At 50.4% G+C, this 25064-nt stretch overlaps 1 protein-coding gene across 1 annotated transcript in view; it reads left to right on the top strand.

Moving 5' to 3' along the window:
- LOC139277640 (neurensin-1-like) overlaps window positions 1-11907 on the top strand; it is a 52098-nt gene extending 40191 nt beyond the window's left edge. Inside the window, exon 3 of the mRNA XM_070896384.1 lies at window positions 11020-11907. Within this exon, the coding sequence (XP_070752485.1) occupies window positions 11020-11415 (396 nt within the window). The 3' untranslated portion in view covers window positions 11416-11907. The remainder of the gene's footprint in view (window positions 1-11019) is intronic.
- The last annotated feature ends 13157 nt before the right edge of the window (window positions 11908-25064 follow it).

Here is a 25064-nt window from a genome sequence, read left to right as displayed (position 1 = left end):
TCTACTTCTTTGACCAAGCTTTTGGTCACCTGCCCTAATTTCATCTTATGTGACTTGGTGTCAAATAATTTGTCTTATAATACTCCCGTAAAGTGCCTTCGGACGTTTTACTACATTAAAGGCGCTATATAAATACAAGTTGCTGTTGTTGTTGGAAGATTGGAGGCCAGCCAGGAGAACATTGGAAGAGTACAGGTTAGTTTTGCCTGGACCTACACACTTACTGTTGTGTATCTGTAAAGCATGCACTCCCATGTTCTGCCACCAGGGAGCTCATCCCCTGAAGTCCCAAGGGAGCACTGTATATAAGCCGCCCCCTAAGGCCTGTTCCACAGTCTGGAGTGTCTTATTAAAGACTGAGGTCACTGTTACTTTAGCCTACCTGTGTGCAGCCTCATCTGTGTTAGGAACACAATAATTGGCGACGAGAATACGAATCCAACGCAAAGATGCAGTAAACTGTGGGCATCCTGGAGAAGTTCTCGGAGGGTGAGGACTGGGAAGCCTATGTCGAACAGCTAGACCAGTACTTTGTAGCCAACGGGCTGGATGGAGAAGGAAGCGCTGCAAAAAGGAGAGTGGTCCTCCTCACGGTCTGCGGGGCACCAACCTACAGCCTCATGAAGAATCTTCTGGCTCTGGTGAAACTCACAGATAAGTCGTATGAGGAGCTGTGTACACTGGTTCGGGAGCATCTTAACCCAAGGGAGAGCGTGCTGATGGCGAGGTATCGGTTCTACACGTGCCAGCGATCTGAAAGTCAGGAAGTGGCGAGCTATGTCGCCGAGCTAAGGTGACTTGCAGGACAATGTGAGTTTGATGGTTACCTGGAGCAAATGCCCAGAGACATTTTTGTACTGGGCATTGGCCACGAGACCATCCTATGAAAACTTTTGAGTGTAGAGACACCGACCCTCAGTAAGGCCATTGCGATAGCACAGGCGTTTATGTCCATCAGTGATAACACCAAACAAATCTCTCAGCACACTAGTGCTAGCAATGTTCATAAATTAACTGGAACTGTGTTTGCGAGCAGAAATGTACAGGGCAGAACCCACGAGTCTGCAACTGCCAGCAGGCCTCAGGCGACCCAGATGACTCAGAGTTTGCAACGAAGCATGAATGCAAGGCAATTCACACCTTGTTGGCATTGTGGAGGCTTCCATTCAGCCTATTCATGCCGCTTCAAAGGGTATGTTTGCAAGAGCTGTGGAACAATGGAGCACCTCCAACGAGCTTGCAGACTGCAAGCTCTGCAAAACCTGCTAACCACCCCTGGCAGAGGAAGATCGGTCCATGGTGAATCAAAGCAATTTTGAGCCTCAGAGAGAGGAGGCAGATGCTGAAGTACACGGGGTGCACACATCTTCGGCGAAATTTCCACCTTTAATGCTAAACGTAAAATTGAATGGCTTACCCATAGCCATGGAACTGGACACTGGCGCTAGCCAATCCATCATGAGTAAAAAGATGTTTGAGAGACTGTGGTGCAACAAGGCATTCAGACCAGCCCTGAGCCCCATCCACACGAAACTGAGAACGTACACCAAAGAGCTTATCACTGTCCTGGGCAGCACCATGGTCAAGGTCACCTACGAGGGCACGGTGCACGAACTGCCACTCTGGATTGTCCCGGGCAATGGTCCCACACTGCTTGGAAGGAGCTGGCTGGACAAAATCCGCTGGAAATGGGATGACGTCCGAGCGCTATCACATGTCGATGAGGCCTCATGTACCCAAGTTCTTAACAAATTTCCTTCTCTTTTTGAGCCAGGCATTGGAAACTTTTCCGGGGCGATGATGCGGATCCACTTGGTCCTAGAGGCACGACCCATTCCCCATTCACCACAAGGCGCGAGCGGTACCTCACATGATGAGAGAGAGAGTGGAAGTCGAGTTGGACAGGCTGCAACGCGAGGGCATCATCCCCCCAGTGTAATTCAGTGAGTGGGCCAACCCGATTGTTCCAGTACTCAAAAGTGATGGCATGGTCAGGATTTGCGGCGATTATAAAGTAACTATTAATCGTTTCTCACTACAGGACCAATACCCGCTACCTAAAGCAGAAGACCTATTTGCGACGCTGGCAGGAGGCAAGACGTTCACCAAGCTCGACCTGACTTTGGCCTAAATGACGCAGGAACTGGACGAGTCTTCGAAGGGCCTCACCTGCATCTACACGCACCAGGGACTGTTCATCTACAACAGATGCCCGTTTGGAATTTGGTCAGCTGCAGCAATCTTCCAGAGAAACATGGAGAGTCTACTCAAGTCGGTACCACATACGGTGGTCTTTCAGGACGACATATTGGTCACGGGTCGGGACACTGCCGAGCACCTACAAAACCTGGAGTTGGTCCTCCAGCGACTGGATCACGTAGGGCTGTGGCTGAAGAGGTCGAAATGCGTCTTCATGGCAACAGAAGTGGAGTTTTTGAGGAGAAAGATCGCGGTGGACGACATTCGGCCCACAGACGCCAAGACAGAGGCTATCAGGAACCTGCCCAGGCCACAGAATGTCACGGAGCTGCGGTCGTTCCTGGGACTCCTCAACTATTTTGGTAACTTCCTACCGGGGTTAAGCACCCTCTTAGAGCCCCTACATGTGTTATTGCACAAAGGTGAGAACTGGGTATGGGAAAAAAAACAAGTAATTGCTTCTGAGAAAGTCAGAAACATTTTATGCTCCAACAAGCTGCTTGTATTGTATAACCCGTGTAAAAGACTTGTGCTAGCATGTGATGCGTCATCGTACGGAGTCGGGTGTGTATTACAACAAGATAAAGTTGCGGGGAAGTTGCAACCTGTCGCCTATGCCTACAGGAGCTTGTCTAAGGCCGAGAGGGCCTACAGCATGATTGAGAAAGAGGCAATAGCGTGTGTGTTCGGGGTAAAGAAAATGCATCAGTACCTGTTTGGCCTCAGATTTGAGGTGGAAACTGATCACAAGCCCCTCACATCCCTGCTCGCTGAAACCAAGTGGATAAATACTAATGCCTCAGCCCACATACAAAGGTGGGCACTCGTGCTATCAGCGTATAACTATACCATCCGCCACAGGCCAGGCACCGAGAACTGTGCGGATGCTCTCAGTCGGCTACCATTGCCCACCACGGGGGTGGAAATGGCGCAGCCTGCAAACTTGTTGATGGTGGCGCAGCCCGCAGACTTGTTGATAGTCATGGAAGCGTTTGAAAATGATAAGTCACCTGTCACGGCCCGCCAGATTAGGACTTGGACCAGCCAAGATCCTCTGCTGTCCCTAGTAAAAAACTGTGTACTGCATGGGAGTTGGGCCAGCATCTCCATTGAAATGCAAGAGCCAATCAAGCCGTTCCAGCGGTGAAAGGACGAGCTGTCCATTCAGGCAGACTGCCTGTTGTGGGGTAACAACGTAGTGCTACCAAAAAAGGGCAGGGAGACGTTCATCTTGGATCTCCACAGCACACACCCGGGTATAGTAATGATGAAAGCGATAGCCAGATCCCACATGTGGTGGCCCGGTATCGACCCTGACATAGAGTCCTGTGTACGGCAATGCAGTGTGTGTGCTCAGTTGAGCAATATGCCCAGAGAGGCACCACTAAGTTTGTGGTCCTGGCCCTCCAGACCATGGTCGAGGATCCATGTCAACAATGCGGGCCCGTTTCTCGGTGAAATGTTCCTGGTGGTGGTGGATGCTTTTTCAAAATGGATTGAATGTGAAATAATGTCGGGAAGCACCGCCACCGCCATTGAAAGCCTGAGGGGCCATGTTTGTCACCCACGGCCTGCCTGACATACTGGTCAGTGACAACGGGCCATGTTTCATCAGTGCCGAATTTAAAGAATTCATGACCCGTAATGGGATCAAACATGTCACCTCAGCCCCGTTTAAACCAGCCTCCAATGGGCAGGCAGAGCGGGCAGTACAAACCATCAAACAGAACCTTAAACGAGTCACAGAAGGCTCACTCCAATCCCGCTTGTCCCGAGTACTGCTCAGCTACCGCACGAGACCCCACTCGCTCACAGGGGTGCCCCCGGCTGAGCTACTCATGAAAAGGACACTTAAAACCAGAACCTCGCTGGTTCACCCCAACCTGCATGATCAGGTAGAGAGCAGGCGGCAACAACAAAATGTAAACCATGGTCGCGCCACTGTGTCACGGGAAATTGATCTGAATGACCCTGTGTATGTGCTAAACTATGGACATGGTCCCAAGTGGATCGCGGGCACGGTGATAGCTAAAGAAGGGAGTAGGGTGTTTGTAGTCAAACTAGACAATGGACAAATTTGCAGAAAGCACCTGGACCAAACGAGGCTGCGGTTCACAGACTGCCCTGAACAACCCACAGCAGACACACCTTTTTCGAGCCCACAACACACACCCAAAGGATCAACGACACCACCCCGGACCAGGAACTCGAACCCATGACGCCCAGCAGCCCAGCAAGGCCAGGCTCACCCAGCAGCCCTGCAGGGCCAATAACACGCCAGCCCAGCGAGGGCACAGCCAACACACCAGAACAGACATTTGTACCGAGGCGGTCCACCAGGGAAAGAAAGGCTCCCGACCGCCTCACCTTGTAAATAGTTTTCACTTTGACTTTGAGCGGGGTGGGGGGGAGGGGGGAGTGATGTTGTGTATCTGTAAAGCAGGCACTCCCATGTTCCGCCACCAGGGAGCGCATCCCCTGAAGTCCCAAGGGATCCCAGCATCCCTTGGGAGCACTGTATATAAGCCGGCCCCTAAGGCCTGTTCCTCACTCTGGAGTGTCTTATTAAAGACTGAGGTCACTGTTACTTTAACCTCCCTGTGTGCGGCCTCATCTGTGTTAGGAACACAATACTTACATACTTGGGGAAGAGGTGGTAAGGGAAGAATGGCCTACTCCTGCTCCTGTGCATTTTAAAACATGTTCCCATATTAACAAAGATTGGTGAAGTTTATGAGAGAATTCAGTGATCCAACTCATGTAACAGCTCCCTCTTCAGGACACTATAAGCTGTCAGATTCCTCCTTTCATCTTCCTGTTGCTCCCAGAAAAACAGCAAGGAGCATTCAAGGGAATTCCCATCTCAGCATTTTTAATTGTAACAATTAGTCCCAAAGATCCAATCAAATAATTACAACAAATAATAAAATACTAAAATAAACTAAAAATTATTTTCTCAAAAATCCAAAGTCAAATTTCACAATACAAAACAATCCTGCAGAAAGTTCACCAAGTGTCTCTTTAAACAGCGCCTTGCTGAAATTTCACAATGCGCCTGGCTCTCGTTGCCTCCCTTAGATGGGCAGAATACCCGCAGAAAAAATAATCAGGGACTCCTGCTATTCAATTTTGTAATGTATTTGCTTCATGGGTTCTTTGCAACACATTGCTATTTAGAACCAGTTGGTTTATTAGCGAAGGTTTAATAATCACACTACACATTACCAGTTCATCCACCAGGCTCACAACTACCTGCCTCGTTGTGGATCCCCCGAACCCAACTGGCTGGGGTTTTATTGAGTCTTGTGAACATCACGTGACTGGCTAAGTCACTCCCAACTCAACAGCTCTACAACTATTTTTAGTTGAACATTAATACAAGTGCCCCCTTATAAAGAGACATTAAACCAACAAGTTAACAAATTTAACTTTAGGCATTAAGTGGTTCAAATTAAAATTTCGTTGCCAGGAGTGATGATGCACTGCAGTCCCTCCGGCGCCCACCTCTCGCAGAAGGCCGCGAGCGTACCGGTGGACACCGCGCGCTCCATCTCCAGGGACACCCTGGCTCGGATGTAACCGCGGAAGAGAGGCAGGCAGTCGGGCTGAACGACCCCCTCGACCGCCCGCTGCCTGGACCGGTTAATGGCCACCTTGGCCAGGCCCAGGAGCAGTCCTACGAGGAGGCCTTCCGACCTGCCCACTCCCCTCCTCACAGGGTGCCCAAAGATCAGGAGCGTGGGACTGAAGTGCAACCAGAATTTGAGGAGCAGCCCCTTCAAATAATGGAATAGGGGCTGCAACCTCACGCGTTCAACATGTACATGGAACAAGAAATTGCAGGCGGCCTGGGAGTCCGTGAGCCGACTTAAAAAACGATTGCCAACAGCTCTACAAACCCATGAGCATACTCACAGATGCATACTTTACACTGTGGAATTTCATGTTTGAATGAAGCTCTCGCAAATATTGTTTGCACCAAGTTATCGGACACCAAAATTGCTGACTCTTAACTGCCCTCTGACCTGGCCTAGCGAGCCACTCAGTCTTTCAAAACCGCTAGGAGAGAATAACAAGACCTTCACCACACCGACTCTATGAGGGTGAAAGTTATAATTGCCCTGTTTGGAGGCGGTAACTTATGAAAGGCGGGAAATTTAGCGCCAGACACAAAATTGGCTTTAGTGCTCCAGGAAGGAAGTGGAGCGCTAAATCAAGCTTCCCACTTCGTTCTTAAAGCACGAAAGGAGGCAGGCGGGGCGTAGATCTCAGCAGTGTTGCACACTGGGCCGTACAGCCTTGCCGCGTACAAAGGGCCCTTCCCTCCCTTAAAGGGAGGACCATCTCTACAGGCTCTACAATTCATAAAATCAAGGAGCATTCAAAGGAATTCCCATGTAAGCATTTTTAATTGTAGCAATCGAAAATATTGGTCCCAAAATTCCAATCAAATAAATGCAGCAAATAAAAAATAGAAAAATCACATATCCATCTGTCAAAAATTAAAAACCTACCTGGGTCACCAAGACAGTGGCCAATCAGCCCGGCACTTAAGCAGAGCGATCAATTTCGGGCATGAACCCACAAAGAAAACGGTATCAACAAAGGTAAGGTTTTTTTTACCGACCTCAGCCACCCGACCTTTAACCATCATCCCGGTAGCGACCGGCCGCCCAATCCGTGCCCCCTGCGGCTGTCGGTGTTTTCACCCGGCGCTGCTGCAGGGGGCGCTGCACACCGCAATGACATCACGATCTCCGGGCGCAGGAGATCGGGACGCAACGCCGTAGCGCTGGAGCTAAACTCCCGCCCAATATCACGGGAGGCGCAAATGCACCCAATTTCTAGCCCAAGTGTATGGGGGAGACCAAAACTAGGGGTCATAAATATAAGACAGCCACCAATAAATCCAATAGGAAATTCGGGAGACACTTCTTTACCCAGAGAGTAGCGAGAATGTGGAACTCGCTGCCACAGGGAGTGGTTGAGGTGAATAGCATAGAGGCATTTAAGGGGAAGCCGGACAAACACATGAGGGAGAATGGTATAGAAAGATTTGCCGAAAGGGTTAGGTGAAGTAGGGGTGGGAGGAGACTCGTGTGGAGAATAAACATTGGCACGGACCAGTTCGGCCGATTGGCCTGTTTCTGTGCTGTACATTCTACAGCAATTCAAGAAGGCAGCCCACCTCCACCTTCTCAGGGTAACTAGGGATGGGCAACAACAACAATAACGTTTAGTTATATAGCTCCATGAACGTAGTAAAAAGTCCCAAGGCGCTTCACAACAATTTTGCAACACGTTAGATATTGACCATTGAGGGAAAGAGAGAAAAATTGGAGAAAGAAGTGTAAAAAGAGGTTAACGGCTTGGGTCCAAAATGGCAGCCAAAATGCGCACGCAAATAGACACAGGCGAAAAAACTAAAAAAAAAGAAATTCAAATTACAATGTAAATAATACAATAAGGAGTAAAATAATAAGGAGTTTTAAACATAAGCGTCTCCCTGACAACGGAGGCAGCTCGAGCCTGGAGCAGCTGGAGGGAGTTTTAATGAGGAAGAAGAGGTAAGTTTCTTAAACAATAAGGGGATAAGGGGTTATGGGGAGCAGGCGGGGAAGTGGAGCTGAGTCCATGATCTTATTGAATGGCGGAGCAGGCTCGAGGGGCCGTATGGCCTACTCCTGTTCCTATTTCTTATGTTCTTATGTCATTGGACAGCCTTCTGAAGCACAGGCCCATACTGATTTTTTTTCAGCATTTCACTTGCTGAGGGGTTAGCGTTGTGCAGAGTGACAGTCGATCAGCTCACTCTCGTGTACAGAAAGAACACGCATTTACATAGCCCCTAAATCACATCCTCAGACCATCCCAAAACACTGCACCTTCACTGGCGTAATGTAGGCAAAGATGCCAGCCGATGTACACAAAGCAAGATCCCACAAGCAGCAAGCGAGGTTTGACCTGTTAATCTGGCGAGGGTGATATTGATTGAGAGGGGAATCATGGTCGGGAGGAATCCAGGATTTCTCTTCCTGAAGTGCCACAGAATTGCTTGCATTCACCTGAACGGACAGACGGGGCCTCGGTTTAATGTTTCATCCAAGAAGACGGCACCCCTGACAATGCAGCACTCCGTCAGTACTGCATTGAAGTATCAACCTACATTATATGCTGAAGTCTGGGAGGTGGGAGGCTTGAACTCACAACCTTCAGAGGTAAGAGTCTGACCAACTGCGCCAAGCTGGTACATGCGCTGGGCATAGTAGCAATGTCACTGGACTAGTAATCCAGTAGATGTGAGTTCAAATCCCACCGTGGCAGCTGGGGAATTTAAATTCAATTAGATAAATCTGGAATAAAAAGCTAGTATCAGTAATGGTGATCATGAAACTATCGGATTGTGATCATGAAACTATGAATGTGGTTGACTCTTAACTGCCCTCTGAAATGGCCTAGCGAGACACTCAAGGGCAATTAAGGATCGGCAATAAATATTGGCCCTGCCAGTGACACCCATATCCCGTAAGCGAATAAATAAAAACATGATTAGATCAGATTAATGCAGGGGGTTATTTTACTAGTGAATACAAGGAGTTCAATGACTTTTTTCTATTACAGATTAATATTAATGAATTCAAGTAAATTTTAACCTCAGTGATATTCTTATTATAGCGTTACCATTTGACTGGAGCATCTGAAAGGGTAATTGGAATTCGCAGGGCTACACCCTCTAATTAACTGCCCGTACCCCCATTTATTTGCCTGTGATTTTCCTTTGCATATGGTGATAATGCCCAGCTGACCGTTGAACCCACTACCTCTGCCTTCAAATTTCCCCCAACATTAACTGGGGGTTGAAATTGTCCTTGGGCAGTGCGCAAACTGTTGCGATAACGAATCGGTGATCCCGTTCTACACCCCGCCCTGTTCCCCAGAACATCAGGCCAGGCTGTAAAATGAGCCGTTGATTTGCTATCGATGAGCGCTCCCCCTTCCCCCCAACCCACCCCCCCCCCAGCTCCCAGATTAACTTCACCCCTGCCGTGGGTGTGCGCCCAAAGTTAGCCTTGCGGGATCCGGCTCCGCAGGCCTGCACCGTATCCCTGAGTGACCAGGACGAATAAGCAGATACATTCCCTGAGCCAGAGTCCAGCCTCTGACCTTGATAACCATTATTCTATCTATGAGCGAACCCCTCTATTACATTCCAGCCAGGAGTGGGACTAATTGAACAGCTCTTCCAGAGAGCAGGCATAGAGAGGATGGGCCAAATGGCCTCTTTGTGTGGAGTATTATTGTAGGATTATGTAACACTGAGTATCTATTTATGCTAAATCAGCTAAATCTCTCAATGTAATTTATTAGAATTATAGAAACATGCAGCATAGAAGGAGGCCATTCAGCTTATCGTGCCTGTGCTGGCTCTAAAGTAGGGCTATCCAATTAGTCCCACACCCCTACTCTTTCCCCATAGCCCTGTAGATTTTTCCCCTTTAATTCCTTTTTGAAAGTCTCTATTGAATCTGCTTCCACTATTCCTTACAGGTAGTGTGTTCCAAATCACAACTCGCTGTGTAAAAAAATGTTTCCTCATGTCACCTCTGGTTCTTTTGCCAATCACCTTCAATCTGTGCCCTTTGGTTACCGCCCCTCCTGCCACTGGAAACAGCTTCTTCTTATTCACTCTATTAAAACCCTTCATGATTTGTTAAATTCCCCTCTTAGCCCTCCCTGCTCCAACAACTCCAGCTTCTCCAGTCTCTCCACGTAACTCAAATCCCTCGGTGCTTTGCATTCTCTATCTCATTCCCAGGTATCCAGTGTCAAGGCAATTCCCTGAGTTTGTGCTCCCAGAGTGAGGAATTTTGGAATATGGCTCACCCTTTCTCCTCGCAATTTTCCATTCACTGCGGACAGAAAATCACGGAGGGGGAGGGACCTGAATTCCCGCTATGTGCTCCCAGTGGGTAAAGCTCCACCTTAGGACCGCAAATTGGTGAAGGGTCCTGTATTTCTTTGTTAGCATTAACTCCCAGGAGTACAAAAAGTCGTGCTGTCTGATAGTTACATAAGAATTAGGAGCAGGAGTCGGCCATACGGCCCCTCGAGCCTACTCCACCATTCAGTAAGATCATGGTTGATCATTGACCTCAACTCCACTTTCCCGCCCGATCCCCATATCCCTCGATTCCCCTAGACTCCAAAAATCTATCTCACTCTTGAATATATTCAACGACTCAGCATCTACAGCCCTTTTGGGGTAAAGAATTACAAAGATTCACAACCCTCTGAGTGAAGAAATTCCTCCTCATCTCAGTCTTAAATGGTCTAGGCCTTACCCTGAGACTGTGACCACTAGTTCTAGACTCTCCAGTCAAGGGAAACAACCTCAGCATCTAACGTGTCAATCCCCCTCCGAATCTTGGACGTTTCAATGAGCTCACCTCTTGTCCTTTTAAACTCCAGAGAGTATAGGCCCAATTTACTCAATCTCTGCTCATAGGACAGCCCTCTCACCCCAGGAATCAATCTAGTGAACCTTTATTGCACCGCTGCTAAGGCATGTCTGTTCTTTCTCAGATAAGGAGACCAAAACTGTGCACTGTACTCCAGTTGTGGTCTCACCAAAGCCCTGTTCAATGACTATTTTATTTTCATAGATTCATAGAATAAAGTACGAGACAGAAGGAGGCCATTCGGCCCATCGTGTCCGTGCCGGTCGAAAAAGAGCTACCAGGCTAATCTCACCTTCTAGCACTCGGTCCATAGCCCTGTCGATTGCGGCTCTTTAAGTGCAAAATGTTGTTGTATTTTCAGGTGGGCCTGTCCGCAGGGACGATCCTCTTCCTGGTCGGCATGGCAACCGTGACCACCGGTTACCTGGTGCCCCCGAAGATCGAAGGCATCGGAGAAGCCGACTTTCTGGTGGTGGACAGGCGCGCCATCGAGTACAACGAGGCCCTGGAGGTCAGCAAGCTGGTGGGCGCCATTCTCTTCAGCGTGGGCGGGACGGCGATCGCAGCGTGCGTCCTGGTCCTGACCGTCTCCAGACACACCCCGCGAGAAGAAGAGAGACAGTTTTCCCCCGTCCTGAAGGAAGGGCCGCTGGAAGCCAAGCATAAAGCAGTGCTAAAGACCGGGTCGCCAGGAAGCACCCAAATCCCTGTGAGCTTGTCAAGGGTGCAGAGCATCCAACCCAAGACGGGAACATGAGGAGCCGCGTCCGAAACCCTTGTGGAACAGGTCATCCCGCTAACTCGCCGCAAGTCCTGCTCACCCTTCACCCCTGTGCTCGCTGACCGACATTAGCCCCCTGGTCCAGCAATGCCACCATTTCAACAGTCTCATCCTTGTTTACAAATCCCTCCATGGCCCTCGCCCCTCCCTATCGCTGTAATCTCCTCCAGCCCCACATCCGAGATATCAACGCTCCTCTAATTCTGCCCTCCTGAACATCCCTCATTATAATCGCTCAACCATGGGTGGCTGTGCCTTCTGTTGCCTGGGCCCCAAGCTCTGGAACTCCCTCCCTAAACCTCTCCGCCTCTCGCCCTCTCTCTCCTCCTTTAAGACGCTCCTTAAAACCTACCCCTTTGACCAAGCTTTTGGTCACTTACCATAATTTCTCCTTATACGGCTCGGTGTCAAATTTTTTGTCTTACAATACTCCTGTTTTACTACATTAAAGATGCTATATAAATGCAAGTTGTTGTTGTTATAACAGGAATTCCAACGCTGCATGATCAATACCCTGTGGTGAAGTCCGAATCCAAAGGCCACACTTCCATAGATTGACTTTACAAAGGGGCTTCTTTGTCAACTGTGGGGAGTTTTCAGTCTTATCTGAATTCTTTCCACCCCCTCACCCCACCCTAACCCTACAGCACCCCAACACTCCCCATCCACCCCACCCCAACCCTACCGCACCCCAACACTCCCCATCCACCTCACCCCAACCCTACCACACCCCAACACTCCCCATCCACCCCACCCCAACCCTACCACACCCCAACACTCCCCATCCACCCCACCCCAACCCTACCGCACCCCAACACTCCCCATCCACCCCACCCCAACACTCCCCATCCACCCCACCCCAACCCTACCGCACCCCAACACTCCCCATCCACCCCACCCCAACACTCCCCATCCACCCCATCCCAACCCTACCACACCCCAACACTCCCCATCCACCCCACCCCAACCCTACCGCACCCCAACACTCCCCATCCACCCCACCCCAACACTCCCCATCCACCCCACCCCAACCCTACCACACACCAACACTCCCCATCCACCCCACCCCAACACTCCCCATCCACCCCACCCCAACCCTACCGCACCCTAACACTCCCCATCCACCCCACCCCAACACTCCCCATCCACCCCACCCCGCCTTTCACAGATCCAGAGACATTTCCGATCCAACATCTATCGTGGTAAAATCTGCTATTTTTTTCTGACTCTTGCGCTACCATGCTGTCATGTCTGGGACCGGCATTTGAAATCGGCTCAAAGTTATTGGATGAAAGTTGTTCCTTTTCAAGTATCGATCCAATTCCCTTTGAAAGTTACGATTGAATCTGCTTCCATCGCCCTTTCAGGCAGCGTGTTCCAGATCACAACAACTCAGCCTTAAAAAATAATCTCCTCATTTCCCATCTGATTCTTTTGCAAATTATCTTAAATCGCTCTCCTCTGGTTTACTGACCCTCTCTCCAGTAGAAATAGTTTCCCCCTAGCTGCTCTATCAAAACCCCGTACAAATTTGAACACCTCTGTTCAATCATCCCCTTAAACTTCCCTGCTCTAATCCCAGCTTCTCCGCATAACTGAAGTCGCTCAGCCCTGACATCATTCATGGTAGATCTCCTCTGCACCGTCTCTCTCCAAGGTTGCAATCCTCTCTGGGTTACAGCCCGGAACCAAATTATGAAATACTGAGGCATATTTTCCAAATTCCTGCGCTGGCATTTATTGGATGGTCTTTGGTGCAGTGGAAACCAGGTGGGAAGTCACGCCTCCTTAGTGGGCCTTGCCCAATTCACAATCCATTAACTAAAATGGGTGTGAAATCAGGCAGCGCTCCCTGTCTGGTGTGCAACTGCCCCGACCCAATGCTCTCTGTCGTGCCGAGAGATCCAATATACCCAGGTGCAGAGACAGAAATATCTGCCCCCTCCCCCACCCTCAGCTCTTTTGGGTTGAATTGGGTCATGCATTATAAATAACGACCATGTTGTAATGTATTTGCTTCATGGGTTCTTTCCTTAAGAATTCATAGCAACAGAACTATTAAGAACTAGTTGGTTTATTAGCAAAAGGTTTAACAATCACACTACACATTACCAGTTCATCCACCAGGCTCACAGCTACCTGCCTCATCGTGGATCGCCCGAATCCAATTGGCTGGGGTTTTATTGAGTCTTGTGAACATCACGTGACTGACTATGCCACTCACAATGCAACAGCTCTACAACTATTTTAATTGTAACATTAAATCAAGTGCCCCCTTTTGGTAAGGGCACTAGAACCCACAAATTTCCAAATAAAACTTTAAAGGAAATGTAGATCAAATTAAAATTTGGTTGCCGGGGGTGATGATGCACTCCAGTCCCTCCGGCACCCACCTCTCGCGGAAGGCCGCGAGCGTACCTGTGGACACCGCGTGCTCCATCTCCAGGGACACCCTGGCTCGGATGCAACCGCGGAAGAGAGGCAGGCAGTCGGGCTGAACGACCCCCTCGACCGCTCGCTGCCAGGAGTGGCTGATGGCACCCTTGGCCGTGCCCAGGAGCAGTCCTGCGAGGAAGCCCTCCGACCTGTCCGCTCCCCCACCCGCCCCGCACAGGGAGCCCAAAGATCAGGAGTGTGGGACTGAAGTGCAGCCAGAACTTGAGGAGCAGCCCCTTCAAATATTGGAAGAGGGGCTGCAACCTCGCACATTCCATAAAAACATGGAACACGGACTCTTCCAGACCGCAGAAATTACAGGCAGCCTGGGAGTAACAGCTCTACAACTCTTTTGCGGGGGGGGGGGGAACAATAACAGCTCTACAAACCTGTGAGCATACTCACAGGTGCATACGTTACACATGTCAATGTGTTTTTACGAATTTCCTTCTCTATTTTAATAAAGGTGCTTGCCCTGGTCAAAAGATACAATAGTTAAAGTGGTGGTCCAAAGAATATCACAACAAATGTGTCTTCATTTGTTACTGATGTTGCTCATTTGGGTCGCCAACTCTGGGTTGGCCGTATTCCTGGAGGTCTCATCACATGACCTCCTGCCTCCAACCACCCTTCTCCCGCACTCCCGCCATTGGCCACCCAACACGCCCACCCTCGCAGCTCCCGCCTTCCCCCGGCCAATTGGAAAGTGAATAAGACTCTTCATTACCCAACTGGATAATTCTGGACAGTCAGTCAATCGGCCTTTTCTTTTTGCCTATATCCGATATTTTTATAACTAATAAATAAAAGTGTTCAAAGAATTTTTTTTTAATTGTTTAATGCCCCCAATGATTTTTCTCCTAGGTGTTGCTCACAGCAGTGTGCGGGAGATTAATCTTTAATTCCTGAGGAACCCAGGGCAGTCCTGGAGGGGTAATGGAATGTATTTGCTTTGTGGGTTCTTTGCTTAAGAATTCATAGGAACACATTGCTATTAAGAACTACAAATTAACAATCACACTACACATTACCAGTTCATCTACCAGGCTCACAACTGCATACCGCATCGTGGATGACCTAGACCCAACTGGCTGGGGTTTTATTGAGTCTTGTGAACATCACGTGACTGGCTAAGCCACTCACAATGCAACAGCTCCACAACTATTTTAGTGCAAAACTATAAATCAAGTGTCCCCTTATTAAAGGGGCAATAGAACCTACAAATTAACAAATTAAACTTTGGAATAAAAAAACCAATTGAACAGCTCTTCAACTATTTTAAGTAGAACAATAATCAAACACCCCCTGATTAAAGGGGGGCACTAATACCGACAAACTTAAACAAATTAAACTTTAGACACAACAGCTCTACAAACCTGTGCGGACATTACAGTTACCGACCCTAGTTGCATAGTGTCATTTCAACCCCATTGTGTGCTGTGTTTTCCATTCTCCCTGACACGGGAACGTCTCAGGGCTGTCCTGAGTCCAATAAATATTCCAGGAGCCTGAAGCTACCGTGAATTCTGACCACTGCAACTTGTACAATAACCCCGGCTGCTTTGAAGCTTCACCACTTGACCTGTTCCATCGAGGGCAGCGGGTTCTCTGATAACCATGTATCCTGAACACACACCTCCTCAGGTGTGACATCTTACAGTACCACAATCGCAACGGACTCCACCTTCATTCCGAAATGATTCTTGGTCGTAACTTCTTGACAAACAAACTGAAATAAAAAAACACATCACAGCCAACTGCAGGCACAGTGTTTGTGAGCGTTTACTGAGACTCGCGCTTCTTTCTCGTAGTTCAGAGATTCCGTTCCTTTTTAAGCTTTGGTCTTTTTAAAAATTTCCTTCAGTGTTGCTCTATCTCTTCCTTTTGCTTCAGGGAGATGGTGAAACAGAAGATGCCTCGCCACTTCCCCCATCCCCCGCCCTTCTCCCCTCATCCCCCGTCACTCTCCTACCCCCCGCCCCTCTCCCCCACCCCTCCCCTCATCCCCCGTCACCCCCATCCCCCGCCCCTCTCCCCATCCCCCCGCCTCTCTCCCCCCATCCCCCTATCTCCCACCCACTCCCCATCCCCCGTCCCTCTCCCCATCCCCCCGCCTCTCTCCCCCCATCCCCCTATCTCCCCCCATCCCCCGCCCCTCTCCCCATCCCCTGCTCCTCTCCCCCATCCCTCACCCCTCTCCCCCAATCCCCCACCCCTCTCCCCAACCCCCGCTCCTCTCCCCATCCCCCCGCCTCTCTCCCCCATCCCCCTATCTCCCGCCCACTCCCCATCCCCCGCCCCTCTCCCCATCCCCCGCTCCTCTCCCCCATCCCTCCCCCCTCTGCCCCCATCCCCCGCCCCTCTCCCCATCCCCCGCCCCTCTTCCCCATCCCTCACACCTCTCCCCCCATCCCCCACCCCTCTCCCCATCCCCCGCCCCTCTCCCCATCCCCCCGCCTCTCTCCCCATCCCCCTATCTCCCGCCCACTCCCCATCCCCCGCCCCTCTCCCCATCCCCCGCTCCTCTCCCCCATCCCTCCCCCCTCTGCCCCCATCCCTCGCCCCTCTCCCCATCCCCCGCCCCTCTCCCCCATCCCTCACCCCTCTCCCCCATCCCCCACCCCTCTCCCCATCCCCCCGCCCCTCTCCCCCATCCCCCACCCCAATTCCCCCATCCCCCGCCCCTCTCCCCATCCCCCCGCCTCTCTCCCCCCATCCCCCTATCTCCCGCCCACTCCCCATCCCCCGTCCCTCTCCCCATCCCCCGCTCCTCTCCCCCCATCCCTCACCCCTCTCCCCCCATCCCCCGCCCCTCTCCCCATCCCCCACCCCTCTCCCCATCCCCTGCCGCTCTCCCTCCATCCCCCGCCCCTCTCCCACATCCCCCGCCCCTCTCCCTCATCCTCCGCCCCTCTCCTCATCCCCCGCCTCTCTCCCCCCATCCCCCGCCCCTCTCCCCATCCCCCGCTCCTCTCCCCCATCCCTCACCCCTCTCCCCCATCCCCCGCCCCTCTCCCCCATCCTCCGCCCCTTTCCTCATCCCCCGCCCCTCTCCCCCCACCCCTCTCCCCATCCCCCGTCACCCCCCATACCCCGCCCCTCTCCCCTATCTCCCGCCCCTCTCCCCATCCCCGCCTGCATCATTCTTTTGTCCAAATGGGCAAGGCCGACATTTTGGTTCTGGAACTCTGACGACGCAGTTGTGGGAGGGGGTGACTTGTTCACCGAATGTGCCCATTCACATCGAAAGAAAGGACGTGGGCTGAACAAAGTGGTTTTTTTTTAAATCCCCGCCCACTCGGGTTGCCAACTCTGGTTCGATGCATTCCTGGAGGTTTCATCACACAAACAAACCTTTTATTTACCATCCCCAATCATTTTTATAGCGAATAAATAAAAGTGTTCAACGAAAGAAAAATGTTTTAATGTAATTTTTTCTTAAATTCCCCTCTGGTTTTTCTCCCGAGTGTTGTCACCTGGAGATTAATCTTTCAATGCTGGAGACTCCAGGGACATCCTGGAGGGTTGGCACTTCCAAGACTCGACTCTCGAGCGGGCCTTGAAATGGACGACCGGTGCTCCTACCCGGAACAGCCCCAGGGCCTTATTAACATATTTAAATTGGGATCCTGCAGCGTTTGTAGGACCCTGACGCAGTGTTGGCGCTCCACAGGGTGGAACTCTGTCTGGTCGCCCAGTGGAACTGAAGGCCAAGTGGTCGGAACAGCAATCCTTACAGGGCCGCTTTGAAACAACTCCATTTTCAAGTGTACATCCAATCCCATTTGTAGGCCAGAAGGAGCATTTATCTTCCCACTTGCTTTTGGTTACTCAGTGACCCCTCCCTTCCCAACCAAGATTGTCTCTCTACCCACCACCCCCCTATCCCCCCCCCTCCCCCCCCCCCACTCTGCCTTAAAAGCTTATTTCCGGCTCAGTTCTATGGAGGAGATGTTGGATTTCCTGCCCCTATCCCCAATTCGGCAAGCTGCCCGTCCGTGTTTGTTGAACCCTGCTAACTCACCAATAAATTAAAATGAGGCCTAAAGTGAAAAGGCTTCATGGCTAATTCTCCTAATGGAGTGAGTCTTGACCCCACAGTGACGGCCAATGAGTTGAAGATGGGGCCGGACTTACGGCCAGCAGTATATTTGACAGAAAACATGGTCTGTTTTACAGAAAACAAAGTTTATTTACGCAGCAAACAACAAACAGAGTCTATTTAAACAGAGTGTCTATGAACTACAGCAAACGGAACTCATGACCTAAACTACAGCAACGTCTCCCGACAAAAGCAGGATTATTTCTCCAAAAACATGCAGTGAGTGGAGGATTGTCACACGATACAAATTATGTGCATCAAATCAATCCCAGTCACTTACATCACTCCGGGCGTGATTGATGGGGGAATTACCCAATCATCTCCATTCTGGCCGGCACTTGTGGTGTCACCGTCCGCAGTCTTTTCCTAATTCCTTTTCAACGTGGCCTGGGTCCGAGTCCGTTTTCCATCTGTGTTTTCTCGGGTGCGATCACACCAACAGGGCCGCCCCAGTGTCTCGGTGAGTAGATGTATTAGCAGCAGAGGTACTGAGCCGCACTAGGCAGGAAGACCCCGCCCCATGTCAGTCTGTGCTGAGTTCACAGAGCAGCAGGTACAATTCGCCTCAGCACCTCTCGGGAGGGGAGATTCAGTCAGAAGTCGCTTTTCATCACTACCCAGAGTTTCCCAGCTGTGGCTCGGCGAGTAGCACTCTCGCCTCTGATCGTTGCGAGCTCAAGTCCCACTTCACAGTCTTGAAAACAAGACCTAGGTTGACACTGAAACGTTAAAACGAAACCCCGTCTACTCTCTCGGGTGGACGTAAAAGATCCCCTGGCACTATTTTGAAAGAGCGTCCCTTGTGTCCTGGCCAATAGTTATTCCTCAACCAACATCACTGGCCTGGACTGGAGAATTTTAGCTATGAGGAAAGATTGGATAGGCTGGGTTTGTTTTCTTTGGAACAGAGGAGGCTGAGGAGAGACCTTATTGAGGTGTATAAAATTATGAGGGGCCTGGATAGAGTGGATAGGAAGGACCTTTTTCCCTTAGCAGAGGGGTTAACATAGAATTAAAGTAATTGGTAGAAGGTTTAGAGGGGATTTGAGGGGAAATTTCTTCACACAGAGGGTTGTGGGGGTCTGGAACTCACTGCCTGAAAGGGTGGTAGAGGCAGAAACCCTCACCACATTTAAAAAGTACTTGGATGTGCACCTGAAGTGTCGTAACCTACAGGGCTACGGACCAAGAGCTGGAAAGTGGGATTAGGCTGGGTAGCTCTTTGTCGGCCGGCACGGACACGATGGGCCGAATGGCCTCCTTCCATGCTGTAAATTTCTATGATCACTAAAAAAAAAATAGATTATATGGTCATTATCACGTTGCTGTTTGTGGGAGCTTGCTGTGTGCAAATTGGCTGCTGCGTTTCCCACATTGCAACGCTTCAAAACTACTTCATTGGCTGTAAAGCGTTTGAGACTTCCGGAGGCAGTGAACAGCGCTGTAAAGAGGACAGTTCATCCCTTCAATCTGGCTGCAGCTTGAGTGAGCACAGCAACAGGCATAGTTGTGATGCGTTCCATGAAGGAATAACTGTCCGACACTCACTATCTGGGCTCAAGAGTGACATGTGGATGGGATACCGGGGGCTGCCAATGTTTATGAAACTGACCCGCTCAACAGCTATGTACGCTGCTCAATTACTGGGACATTTTAGTTGAGGCATTCTCAGTCCCATATATACAGCTTGATGTGTTGTAAGTCATGTGTATACAGGAATAATAATGCAGCATTGTAAATAAGGCTGATTTTAGCCCTTAAGTCTCCAGCTAAATAGTAAAAGAAAAAGAAAGACCTGCATTTATATAGCACCTTTCACAACTTCAGGACATCCAAAAGCGCTTTACAGCCAATGAAGTACTTTTTGAAGCGGCAGCCAATTTCTACACAGCAAGCTCCCACAAACAGCAATGTGATAATGACCAGATAATCTTTTTATTTTTGGTGGTGATGATTGGGATAATTTTGATAAATATTGGCCAGGACACCGGGGATAACTCCCCTGCCCTTCTTCGAAATAGTGCCATGGGATCTTTTACGTCCACCAGAGAGAGCAGACGGGGCCTCGGTTTGACGTCTCATCCGGAAGACGGCACCTCCGACAGTGCGGCACTCCCTCAGCACTGCACTGGGAGTGTCAGCTTGGATTTATGTGCTCAAGGCCCAGGAGTGAGACTTGTAACCACAGCCTTCTGACTCAGGCGAAACCCACTGAGGCACGGCTGACATCTTAAGCTATTTATAATTTGGGGAGATAGTTGTCAAGTTTTGTCTTGAATTTTAATGACATTTGAATCATTGCCTCCTGGGTTTACTAAACAGTCTTTCATGAAAAAGTGCTCCAATTAAAGTTATCCTTCATTCTTTTTGATTCTTGATAGAGAGGATCTTAGAAATGAATGGTCAGGTGTAGTAGTCTTGCGTTGCCAATGGATGGCGGTGTAGCACAATTATTATTCAACTGGCCTAGTCTCATCCATAATATCGCTATCTCGAGTCACCTCATAAATGCAGCTTTGTATATCCTTCGCAGCTTCTGGGTGTGTGCGGAGAGAGTGTTATATGGGAGCAAATGCTGCAATAATACAGAGTAAGGTATTGATTAAAAATGATGGGAAGAAATAATTAGCAATCAGTGCAAAGTGCTCTGTTGTTAAATAGGGCCATCTGAAAATGTACAATGTCATAGTCTCTATCACACCCTGGGCAGTACCAGGGTAACATAGAGTATCTATTGATCGGCACCCCATCCACCACCTTCAACACTCACTCCCTCCACCACCGGCGCACCGTGGCTGCAGTGTGCACCATCTACAAGATGCACTGCAGCAACTCGCCAAGGCTTCTTCAGCAGCACCTCCCAAACCCACGACCTCTACCACCGAGAAGAACAGGGGCAGCAGGCGCATGGGAACACCATCACCTCCACGTTCCCCTCCCAGTCACACACCATCCTGACTTGGAAATATATCAGCCGTTCCTTCATCGTCGCTGGGTCACAATCCTGGAACTCTCTCCCTAACAGCACTGTGGGAGCACCTTCACCACACGGACTGCAGCGGTTCAAGAAGGCGGCTCACCACCACCTTCTCAAGGGGCAATTAGGGATGGGCAATAAATGCCGGCCTTGCCAGCGACGCCCACATCCCAGGAACTAATTTTTTTTAAACACACCCTGGGCAGTGCCAGGGTCTCTATCACACATGTCCCACCAAGATTGATAGATTTTTGAATATTAAGGCAATCAAGGGATATGGGGATAGTGCAGGGAAGTGGAGTTGAGGTAGAAGATCAGCCATGATCTCATTGAATGGCGGAGCAAGACTCGAGGGGCCGAATGGCCGACTCCTGCTCCTCTCATCATCATCAAAGGCAGTCCCTCGAAGCGAGGATGACTTGCTTCCACGCCAAAAAGGGATGAGTTCACAGGTATTTCAGTGAATATTCCAGATCCAGAACTACATCGTGAAGGGTGGAAGATGCCTGTGCGTGGATTTTTTTAACGTGTGGTGGCCGTTGCACAGAGCTAGGTCTTGGTCCAGTGGCAAGGATTACCCAAGACTAACTGGAGACCAGCTCTGCTGCACGGACCTAGTGCACACATATTGCAACGTGGGCTGGCCCGTGCTGCCCCTGGGCCCTCGCCTTTTCTGGGCCCCAGATGCACGCCTCTCCTGGGCCCCGGTCACTTCCCTCTATGGACGCTTGCCGCTCCTTCGCCCCTCCTGCTGTGCCTGCCCGCACTGCAATCAGCGACCAGGCTTCGCAGCCGTCGCCCTCCTGCAGCAGCACGCGCTGCTCCCTGCAGTGGCCCCGGCCTGCTGATGGTCTTGCTGGCCGGGACCACGCCGATTTCCGGGCCGGGCCAATGGAGGGAGCAGCGTGTGCAGTGTGACACTGACCACCGGACGTCTCAAAACGCTTTACAACTAATGCTCCTGCTCCTAATTCTTATGTTGTTATGTTCTTATCCCAGTCATGGCCAGTGTAACCGAGAGAATCTGTCATGCTTTGGCCAGCGATCAAGAGTCTGAACTCTAGTTGACGTCTCCAGTCTCTGAATCATTAAAGCTAATTGTAAGATTCCTTTCGCTGTGCAGGCCATCAACTAACTGCACCAACCGGTGTACACACCTGGGACTGTGTTAGTCTGTCCGACTCAATGTGGCGCTTGGCTGTGCACTTCCCAACAGGACCATTAGAGGGAGCTAATGACAATAGTCTTACCGAAGAGCACAGCTTCATGCTGTCATGCCGGCCAGCTCACATCTCCACATCACCATGAAAAGCACGAGCATTGTGCAACAGGATTCTTACTCATGCTTCAGAGAGAATTCCCGACAAATAAATGAATAAAAGATTGCGATTCAAAGGTTATTCACTGCTTACTGGAATTGACACCAGGAACTAATTCAAAGAATAAGGCAAGCATTGCATTTTATATTTTATATTGAACAATGCTAGCTGTACAGGCTAACATCCTGGTCACTTGCTGTACGGTCTCAGCTGCTCAAACCGTCATCATCTACGAACACCAACCTAGGCCTGTAACAACCCCAGCCCAAATACATCGTGCTGCAGTGATCCACATGTGAAGCACATCTGCTGCCTGATCGAGAACACCGACGTTGGTGTGCCTGTCCTCCCAGGGGATTTGCAGGATCTTGCGGAGACATCATTGGAAGAGACATCCCCAGCATCGAAGCACTGACCACACTCGATCAGCTCCGTTGGGCAGGGCCACGTCGTCCGCATGCCAGACACGAGACTCCCAGAGCAAGCGCTCTACTCGGAACTCCTATATGGCAGGCGAGCCCCAGGTGGGCAGAGGAAACGTTTCAAGGACACCCTCAAAGCCTCCTTGATAAAATGCAACATCCCCACCGACACCTGGGAGTCTCTGGCCAAAGACCACCCTAAGTGGAGGAAGTGCACCCGGGAGGGCGCTGAGCACTTCGAGTCTCATCGCCGAAAGCAGGCAGAAATCAAGCGCAGGCAGCGGAAGGAGCGTGCGGCAAACCAGACTCCCCACCCACCCTTTCCTCCAACCACTGTCTGTCCCACCTGTGACAGAGACTGTAATTCCCGTATTGGACTGTTCAGTCACCTGAGAACTCACTTTTAGAGTGGAAGCAAATCTACCTCGATTTCGAGGGACTGCCTATGATGGTGATGACATCTGCTGTGCACAGATCCACTCCCCCTGGGTATCTAGTTCAGTCTCCAGTCTATTTAGTCTGACGTCATAGTTCCCATGTTATTATTGTACCTCAGAGTGTCATGAGAATGTGGAACTCACTGTCACGTGTGGATCACCTCTCGCAGAAGGTAGGTACAGCAGGGAATTCAGGGCCAGAGTGATTCAATCGCCCAGATGGGTCGGAGAGGAATTTCCCAGATTTTTATTTCCCAAATTGGTTTGTGTTTCTTCATCTGGTTTATTTTGCCTCTCCCAGGAGATCAGATGGTGTCAGGTGGGATGGAGAGTGTATATAGTGTGATACACGAGGGTATCGCAATTGTGTGGGGCAGGCTTGAAGGACCAGGTGGTCTTTATCTGTCCATCAAGATTCATATGTTTGTATGAATAGCATGGACGTTTCCCCTGGCTGGGGAGTCTAGAACCAGGGGTCACAGTCTCAGAATAAGGGGTCAGCCATTTAGAACTGAGATGAGGAGGAATTTCTTCACTAAAAGGGTTGTGTTGCTTTGGAATTCACTGCCCCAGAGGGCTGTGGAGGCTCAGTCGTTGAGTATATTCAAGGCTGAGATCCCTAGATTTTTGGACACTAAGGGAATCAAGGGATATGAGGATCGGCAGGAAAGTGGTATTGATGTAAAAGATCAGTCATGATCTTATTGAATGGTGGAGCAGGCCCTTGCATTGCCGGCCCCTATTCCTTATGTCTCTCTCTGCCTCTCTCATGCCTCAGTTTGTGCTCTAGAGTGGGACTTGAACCCTGACCTCCTGACCCACCAAGAGGATTTTCTCTAGTCCATAATTCAGGTCGCATACAGATACGGTGCCCATAGGGACAGCCTTCGGTCCTTCGCGACACTGTACCTGGCCACTTTCAACCTCAGTGGAGAGAGTCAGACTTCGTTCTCAAAGCGGCAAGGAGTGTCAGCTGTGGCTCAGTGGGTAGCACTGTCGCCTCCAAGTTCAAAGGCTGTGGGTTCAGTTCCCACTCCAGAGACTTGACCACCATAACCTAGCCTGACTCTCCAGTGCAGTGCTGAGGGAGTGCTGCACTGTCAGTAGATGCCGTCTGTCGGAAGTGACGTTAAACCAAGGGCCCCCGTCTGCCCTCTCGGGTGGATGTAAAAGCTCCCATTCAATTTCACAACTTGCTGTGGTGGAATTTGAACTCACAAAACACTGGCCTGCTAGCAGTGTTCCCTCGAATTCTTCTGTGGGCTGCGTGGCCCATTCAGAATTCCGCCCACGTGCATTTTTTTTCCATTTAAAAGCCGGTGTGCCGGCTATGCGGGAGCGGCAGAACACGGTGCAGCCACACAGCTTACAGGGACCATTGGTTGCTGGTCCAGTGCCTTACCCACCAGGCAAGCAGGCCCCAGCTGCATGAGTTGCTTACACAACAGGATTCAGAGCTACCAGCAGAGGAGACGGTGGCGGCAGGGGGGGAAGTGCTGAGCAAACAGAATAGCAGTGGTTAGGTGGTGCCGAGCCTGTCGACTTCACTGCGTGTAGACGCAGAAAGCAGCAGAATCCACAATTCCGTGCGGGTTGCTGTTTGTACGCTTACACCCACAGATAGGATGAATCAGCCCCAATTTGTTTTAACAGTTGACACATTTTCACCAGTTCCAGCTATGACCTTCCGGATGAGACGTTAAACCGAGGCCCCGTCTGCTCTCTCAGGTGGACCTAAAAGATTCCATGGCCCTATTTCGAAGAAGAGCAGAGGGAGTTATCCCCCTGGCCTTTGGGCCAATATTGATCCCTCAACCAACATCACTGAACAATCCGGTCATTGTCTCATTGCTGTTTATGGGAGCTTGCTGTGTCGTGTTTCCTCCATCACAACCGTGACTCCACTCCAAGGGCTAGAAAGTTCGTTGGTGA

The sequence above is a fragment of the Pristiophorus japonicus genome, chromosome 12 (assembly GCF_044704955.1).
Source record: "Pristiophorus japonicus isolate sPriJap1 chromosome 12, sPriJap1.hap1, whole genome shotgun sequence".
Classification (NCBI taxonomy): Eukaryota; Metazoa; Chordata; class Chondrichthyes; family Pristiophoridae; genus Pristiophorus; species Pristiophorus japonicus.
Note: the sequence above shows the minus strand (reverse complement) of the source record. Positions and strands in the feature narration are given on the sequence as shown.